At 40.0% G+C, this 8,696-nt stretch overlaps 1 protein-coding gene and 1 pseudogene across 1 annotated transcript in view; both read left to right on the top strand.

The window, feature by feature from the left end:
- The window catches only part of LOC101100193 (paraneoplastic antigen Ma6E-like), an 18,523-nt gene extending 17,466 nt beyond the window's left edge, over positions 1 to 1,057 (top strand). The window contains exon 4 of the mRNA XM_045050402.1: positions 971 to 1,057. Within this exon, the coding sequence (XP_044906337.1) occupies positions 971 to 1,057 (87 nt within the window). The remainder of the gene's footprint in view (positions 1 to 970) is intronic.
- A 769-nt stretch (positions 1,058 to 1,826) lies between these two features.
- Positions 1,827 to 2,193, top strand: LOC123383509 (annotated as a pseudogene).
- Positions 2,194 to 8,696: the final 6,503 nt, after the last annotated feature.

Genomic DNA, 8,696 nt, shown 5'->3' with positions numbered 1-8,696 from the left:
GAGGAGGGCGCCTGTTGGGATGAGCACTGGGTGTTGTATGGAAACCAATTTGACAATAAATTATATTTAAAAAATAAAAAAATAAAAATAAATAAATAAAGGAATGTATAGAGCAGTGTAGCAGGCTGGAACTCACACAGGACTTGATATATTACAGTCTTGAGTCAGAATTCTTTCCTTCCCAAGAAACCTTAGTTTTCATTATTAAGGAAGCTATGGAGTATAATCTCCTTACTTAAAGTCAACTAATTGTAGATGTTAATCATAGCTACAAAATACCTAGACCAGTGTTTGACTACACAACTGAGCACCATAGCCTAGCTAAGTTGATGTGTGAAATTGACCATCACAGCCCTGCTCTTCTTATATTGACATCTGTACAATCTCCTTAAACTATTACTAATCTCAAAGTAAAGACAATAACAAAGTCGTACTTCAACATAACGTGAAACAACTCAAAACACACTAACCCTTTTACCAGTAGAGATGCAAGCCCTTGGGTGATGTTCCTTCTTCTACTTGATATCTTTTAATGTAAATACTGTGAAATAAAATCAATTCATCTTATGAAACATGATATGGGGATAACAGAGGAAAGGAAAACTATATTTGTTCTATCTATCTATTGATGAATGTATACACACACACATATGGACGCACACGCACACACACACACACACACACACACACACACATGCACACACACCCCTACATAGAAACATGTTCATAACAAAGAAGAAATACTCATAACAATTACAGTTCTCATTTCTGCAACTGGTCAAATGGTTGTCGGTATTTATATCTACCATCTTTCATTTCCCTTTCCTCTGTGCCAAAAAAAAAAAAAAAAAAAAAAAAACCAAAAAACATTTGGTCATTGTTCTTTGACTAACTCATACCGGAAGGTCTGGGCCGCTAATAGTCCTGCCTGAATTGGGTTGCTGTGGTTTTCCATTGACCTAAACCACAGGCCGTGGTAGTACTAAGAGATACTGTGAGGGATCTCTTGTATTCCAGACATCCAGACACACTCTTCCTTACCTACATTGTTGAGTAACAGTCTTTGATAATCAGGATCAGTCACTCCAGCCAGTACAGTAACTGCCTTCCTTGACTGGTGACCCAGAGACATGAGGAGCCCAATGTGGCTGGGTGGCAGTCCTAACTCCCAATTCAATGTGTCCTCTGCTGGAAACCTTCATCCCTATGAGACTAAGGCCTCTAGGTCAGCAGAACACAATGTTATGGGAGCAGGAAGCAAACATTTTTCTAGTGGGTCCCTTTGATTCTTGGACCCTGCCTATGGGAGGAACAGGGTCATATGTTGGATACTGATTCAGAGTATATACAGCCTTCTGCAGAGCCTTGACCCAGTCTTAGAAGGTATTGCCATCTTGGGACACCTGCGTGGCTCAGTTGGTTAAGCGTCTGACTTCAGCTCAGGTCATGATCTCGCAGTCCGTGAGTTTGAGCCCCACGTCGGGCTCTGTGCTGACAGATCAGAGTCTGGAGCCTGTTTTGGATTCTGTGCCTCCCTCTCTCTCTGACCCTCCCCCGTTCATGCTCTGTCTCTCTCTGTCTCAAAAATAAATAAGCGTTTTTAAAAAAAGGCCATTCTACCATTCTATCAAGTCAGTTGCTTCAAGAAGGTGGAAAACATGGTGATGCCAATGAATTCCATGAGCATGGGCCCATTGCTGTGCTTCTTTTGCTATGAAGGGAGTTCTTTGATCAGAAGTAATGCTGTGTGGAATACCATGATCGTGGATAAGGCACCTGTAAGTCCATGGATAGTAGTCTGGTCAGAATAATTGTATACACTTCCTTTCCAACCTGGGCCCAGCAGAACGGCTCCTGCAAAGGAGGATGGTGAGAAGAATAAGGTCCATTCTGCCATTATTGAGATAGTGACCAGAGAACACACCATCAACATTCACAAGTGCATCCGTGGAGTAGGTTTCAAGAAGCGTGCCACTGGGCACTCAAAGAGACCCAGAAATTTGCCATGAAGGAGATGGGAACAAAGCTGTCTGGGCTAAAGGAATAAGGAATGTTCCATACCATATCCATGTGTGGTTGTCCAGGAAACGTAACAAAGATGAAGATTCACCAGACAAGCTCTATACACTGGTTACCTTTGTACCTGTCACCACTCTCAAAAATCTACAGACAGTTGATGTGGATGGGAATTAATCACTTATTGTCAAATAAAGGTATAAAACTGGGGGAGGGGGAGAATAATTGCATGCAGGGAAGGAAAAATGTGTATCCAGAGTGTCTATTCCAGCAAGAAAAAACGTTGCCCCTTCCAAGATGGAGGCAGCCCAACATAATCATCCTGCTGCCATGCTGACCAGTCTTGGAAATGGTATCATACTGGGGGCTAAGTGTTGTTGGTCTCAGTTGCTGGCAGATTGGTCACTTAGCAGTGGTTGTAGCCAGGTTATTCTTGCTGAATAGAAGTCCATGTTGGTGAGCCCATGCATCACTTCCATGCCTTCCACCATGGCCACTTTGTGGTCATCATCTACTGGGCGATGACATGGGGTGGCTGAGGAAAAGGCTGACTAGTATCCACAGAACAGGTCATCCTATCCATTTGATTATTAAAGTCCTCCCCTGCTGAAGTTACACTTTGGTGAACATTCACATGGGACATAAATGTCTTTATGCCTTTTGCCCATTCAGAGATATCTATTCACAATACCTTGTACCCAGACCTCCCTGCCACCAATTTTCCAATCATGCTCCTTCCAAGTCTTTGACCATCCAGCCAAACCATTGGCAACAGCCCATGAATTGTTGTATAATCGCACATCTAGCCATTTCTCCTTCCAAGAAATGTGAACAACCAGGTGTGCTGCCCCTAAGTTGTGCCCACTGGAAGGATTTATCTTCACCATCTTCCTTCAGGAATGTCCCAGAGAGGTGCTGCAGTGTTGTAGATGTCCACATCTGGGTAGTGCCTGCATATCGTGCAGAACCATCAGCAAACCAGGCCCAAGTCTTCTCTTCCTCTGTCAACTGATCATAGGGAACTCATAAGGCCATAGGTGCAGGCTTGGAGAGAGGAGCGGTGTAGCAGGAGTGGGGTCCAGGGGCATTATGGCCACTTTTTCACTTTTCACTTCTTTGTGCCTTCAGGGCCTGCTCAAGCGTGGTTACATATATACCACTTCCATTTGATGATGTCCATGCCCAACTTTATGGCTTGGTGAGTCAGATAACACCCAATTTATGATGGGCGGCTGAGGTCACATGATAATATAGTGGCCCATGTTCAAGCATCCAGTCTCTCCTAAAGCCCAGAAGGAAATCAAAAGCTGTTTTGCAAAAGCAGAGTAGTTATCTGCAGAGGATAGCAGGGCTTTGCTCCGAAATCTAAGGTCCTGTGCTGTGATTCACCTAAAGGAGCCTGCCAAAGGTTCCAACTCCAAACACCATCCCTATCTGCCACTGACACTTCAAACATCCATTGGGGCTGCTGAATCATGTGGCCCAAGTGACAAAGCGTGCACATCATCTTAGGTCTGCTGCAGAGCCTTCTCTTAATCTGGGTCCCACTCAAAATTAGCAGGTTTTTAGAACACTTGGTAAATGGGTTGAAATAATACACCCCAAGGAGGAATACATTGCCTCCAAAATCCAAAAAGACTCACTAGGTGTTGTGCCTCTTTTCCTGGCCGTAGGAAGGGACAGATGCAACAACTTATCCTTCACCTTAGAAGGGATATCTCAACATGCCTGATACCACTAGACCTATTGGAATTGCACTTAGGTGGAAGGATCCTGAATTTTTGTCAGATTTATTTCCTACCCTCTGACACGCAACTGTCTTACCAGTCAGTCTAGAGTAGTTGCTGCTTCTTGCTTACCAGGTCCAATCAGGATAATGTCATCAATGTAATGAACCAATGTGATGCCTTGTGTAAAGAAAAAGTGGTCAAGGTTCCCGTGGGTTAAATTATGATTTAGGCCTGGAGAACTGATATACTCCTGGGGTAGGACAATGAAGGAGTAATGTTGGCAAATGGTTTCTAGTGGTATTTACTAATAGTATCAAAGAAAAAGCATTTTCCAGATGTTTTGGGTCTAATTGTGACTTCTAAAAAGGTGTTGATGTCTTAACCTCCAGTACCTGTGAATGTGACTCTACTTGGCAAAAGGGACTTTTGCAGATGATTAAGTTAAGGTCCTTAGGGTGGGCTCTAATCCCATATCCCAATTTGGATGCAGATCCAGACAAGTAAAGAGGGCTAGCAATATGAAAACACAGCGGGAAGATGGCCATCTGGAAGCCAAGGAATGCCTGAAGCTACCAGAAGCTAGGAGAGAGTCATGGAACAGATTTTCCCTCACAGTCTTCAGAAAGAACCAATCCTACCAACACCTTGATCTTAGATTTCTGGACTCCAGAACTATGTGACAATAAATTTATCTTACTGAAACCACCCAGTTTGTGGTACAGTGTTATAGCAGTCCCAAGAAATTAATATAATGGATCAATATCCGCATACAAAGAACCAGGGGATATGTTGGAGCTATGTAACCACATCCGCAACAGTAGCTGTAATTAGTAAACTTTACAATAATCCACTGTCATCCTCCAAGATCCATTGTTTCCTGCACGGGCCAAATAGTTGAGTTGAAAGGGGCTGTGGTGGGAATCACCACCCCTTCATCTTTCAAGTCCTTGGTAGTGGCATTAATCTCTACAATCCCTCCACGGAAGTAGTGTTTCTTTTAGCAATATTCCTAGGTAGAGGCAATTCTGGTGGCTTCCCCTTGGCCTTTCCCACTGTAGTACCTCTCACTCCACAGGTCAGGGAGCGAATGTGGGGGTTCCACCAGTTGCTTTGTATGTCTACTCAAATTATGCATTCCAGGACTGTGGAAATAACCACAGGATGAGTTTGAGGAACCACTGTGACCACTGCAAGATGGACCTACACTAAAGCTCCATTGATCGCCTGACCTCACTAAGCCCCTACTCTGACTGTTGATACTGTCCTTTGATGCACAAAAGTTTTTAACTTTCATGAAGTCAAATTTGTCTATTTTTTAGTTCTGTTGCCTGTGATTTTGGTGTCACACTAAAAAAAATCACTGCAAAATCTAATTTCATGAAGCTTTGCCCTATTTTTCTTCTAGGACTTTCATGATTTGTATATTATGTTTAGGTTTTTTTTTTTTAATCCATTTTGAGTTAATTTTTGTATGTAGTGTTAGGCAAGAGTCAAACTTCATTCTTTTGCACGTGGATATCCAGTTTTATCCACAACATTTTTAAAAAGACTGACCTTTCTGCATTGAATGGTCTTGGAACCCTTTTCAAAAATCATTTGATCATGCATGAGAGGGTTTGTTTCTGAGCTCTTTGTTCTAATCCATTGTTTCATACATGTGTCTATGCCAGTACCAAACTGTTTTGATTACTGTAGCTTTGTACTAAGTTTTGAAAATCAGGTAGTATGAGTCCTCAAGCTTTGTCTTCTTTTTTAAGATTGTTTTAGCCATCCAGGGTCCCTTGACATTCCATCAGAATTTTAGGATGGATATTTCTGTTTCTGCAATATCATCATTGGGATTTTGATCAGGATTGTATCAAATGTGTAGATTGCTTTGGGTGGTATTGCCATCCTAATAATATTAAGCATTCCAATCCATGAACATGGAATGTCTTTCCATTTATTTATATCTTCTTTAATTTCTTTTAGCAATATTCTGTAGCTTTCATTATACAGGTCTTTCACTTCCTTGGTTAACTTACTGCCTAAGTATTTTATTCTCTCTTGATGCTATTGTAAATTATTTTTTCCCTTAATTTCCTCTTTAGATTGTTCTTTGTTAGTGCGTAAGCATGCAATTTATTTTCTTTGCATGTTGATTTTATATCATGCTACTTTGCTGAATTCATTTATTACTTCTAACAGGGGTTTTTTGGTGTGGAATATTTTGGATTTTGTACTTCTAAGATCATATCATCTGCAAATAGAGATAATTTTACTTTTTCCTTGCCATTTAGGATGTCTTTAATTTCTGTTTCTTGTCTAATTGCTCTAACTAGATCTTCCAATATTCTGTTCAATAGAAATGACAAGAACAGAAATCCTTTCCTTGCTCCTGGCATTAAATGAAAAACTTTCAGTCTTTTGCCACTGACTGCACTGTGAATTTTTCAAATATGCTTTTTTTTTATTATGCTGAGGTAATTTCATTCTATTCCCAGTTTATTGCATGTCTTTATTGTGAAAGGGTGTTGAATTTAGTCAAATGCTTTTTTTTTTTTTTTTTGCATCAATTGAGGTGAATGTCTATGTGTGTGTTGGGGGAGGGTGTTTCCTCTTCATTTTCTTGATGTGGTGTATTACATTGATCAATATTTTCATATGTTGAACCATCTTTGCTTTCCAAGAATAAATTCTACTTGGTCATGGTTTACAACCTTTTTCAACATGTTGAATTCAGTTAGCTAGTATTTTATTGAGAATTTTTGCTTCCGTGTTCATAAGGTCTATATTTCTCCTGTATTTTCTAGTCTGGATTTGGTTTCAGGGCATACTGACCTCATGGAATGAGTTAGGAAATACTCTATCCTCTTCAGTGTTTGGAAGAGTTTGAGAAAGAGTAGTGGTTAGTTCTTTAAATGTTTGGTAGAATTTATGAGTGAAGCCATATCAGGTCCAGGGTTTTTCTCTGTTGGGAGGTTTTTCATTATTTACTCAATCCCCTTAGAGGTCTATTCTGATTTTATGTTTCTTCATGATTTAGTCTTGGTAAGCTTTGTGTTTCTAAGAATTTGTCCATTTTATCAAGGCTATCCAGTGTGTTGGTGTACTATTATTTATAGCACTCTCTTATAATTATTTTTATTTCTGTAGGATTGATAGTAAGTAATGTCCCCAGTTTCATATCCGATTTTAGTAATTTGAGTCTTCTCTCTTTCTTCGTTTCAACTAGCAAAAAGCTTTGTCAATTTTGTTGATATTTCCAAATAACCAACTTTTGGTTTCATTAATTTTCTCTATACATTTTTATTCTTTATTCAAACATTTAACGCTTGTTTTCTATTTTTTTAAAAAATTATTCTTATGGGCAGAATAAATGAGAGAGAGGGAGAGAAAGAGAATCACAAGCAGGCTCTGCGCTGTCAGCACAGAGCCTGATATGAGGCTCAAACTCATGAACCGTGAGATCACGTCCTGAGCCAAAGTCAGACGCTTAACCGACTGAGTCACCCAGGTGTCCTAACTTTTGTCCTTTTTATTCAAAAAAAACAACAAACTTTTGGGTTCACTGATTTTCTCTAGTTTTCTATTCTAATTTTTATTTTCTCTGTTCTATTCTGTTTTTTATTATTATTAATTTATTTTTTTTTTTAATTTACACTCAATTCTTTATTCCTCTTTTCCTTCTGCTGACTCTGGGTGTAGTTTTTCTTCTTTCTCTTGTTCCTTAAGTTGAAAAGTTAGGTTGTCGATTTGAGATAATTCTCCTTCTTTTTAGTGTAAGCATTTATAGCTATACATTTCCAACAGAATTTCCCCATCTTATATGTGCTGTGGCTGCTAAGCACAAATCTTTGGTGTATGCATAAAATAAAGCACATTTTTTATTCTTTTCTTTCTGATAGGTTTAAAAAGAAGATACAGCAAAATGATACATGGTTTTCATTTTGATGTTACCCACATTAGATGGAATACAACAAAGTGATCCTCATGGTACACACAAAGAAAAATAGCTATAGAATACACACAGACACACACACACACACACACACCCACACACAAGAGAATTGGACAATCCCAAAGAGAGGTGGCAGGTAACACAATGGCTACTTCCCCAACAACAGACCACTCTCAATGGACAAAAACCATGAAATTATTTGTGTCCCATATGAATGCTCATTAAAGGCTGACATGAATCAGGGAAGATTTTAAGAATCAAGTGGGAAAAAGAATGAAATCTGGCCATTTGCAGCAATGTGGATGGAACTGGAGGGTATTATGCTAAGTGAAATAAGCCAGGCAGAAAAAGACAGATACCATATGTTTTCACTCATATGTGGATCCTGAGAAACTTAGCAGAGGACCATGGGGGAGGGAAAGGGGGAAAAAAGTTACAGAGAGGGAGGGAGGCAAACCATAAGAGACTCTTAAGGACTGAGAACAAACTAAGGATAGAATGGGTGGTGGGGGAGAGAGGGGAAAGTGGGTGATGGTCAGGGAGGAGGGCACTTGTTGGGATGAGCACTGGTGTGTTGTATGGAAACCAACTTGACAATAAATTATATTTAATAAAAAAAAGAATCAAGTGGATAAGATGATCCATTCTGTGGATCTCAGTCAGCCTCTTTATCCTGCCAACCTTTTCATTGTTCAATGGGGTCATCAAAATAGTGGTCATTGTCACGGGATGGAAGATATGCATGGACACAGTAACATAAGGCTCCCCTGGCTATTGGGCACTGTTTGGATGTTCAATCTGCCAGCATCAGAGGTCAAAACTGAGTCATTAATATGGCACCATCTTCCAGGTGATCAACCTAGTGGCAGGTTGATTACATTGGGACACTTTCAGATTGGAAGGGGCAGTGTTGTTTTTACTGTAATGGACACTTACTCTGGATACAGTTATATCTTCTTTGCCCCCAGTGCTTCTTCAAAAACTACCATCTGAGGATGTAAGGAATGCCT

This window comes from Felis catus, chromosome X (genome assembly GCF_018350175.1).
Source record: "Felis catus isolate Fca126 chromosome X, F.catus_Fca126_mat1.0, whole genome shotgun sequence".
Classification (NCBI taxonomy): domain Eukaryota; kingdom Metazoa; phylum Chordata; class Mammalia; order Carnivora; family Felidae; genus Felis; species Felis catus.
This window is presented reverse-complemented; position numbering and strand designations above follow the sequence as displayed.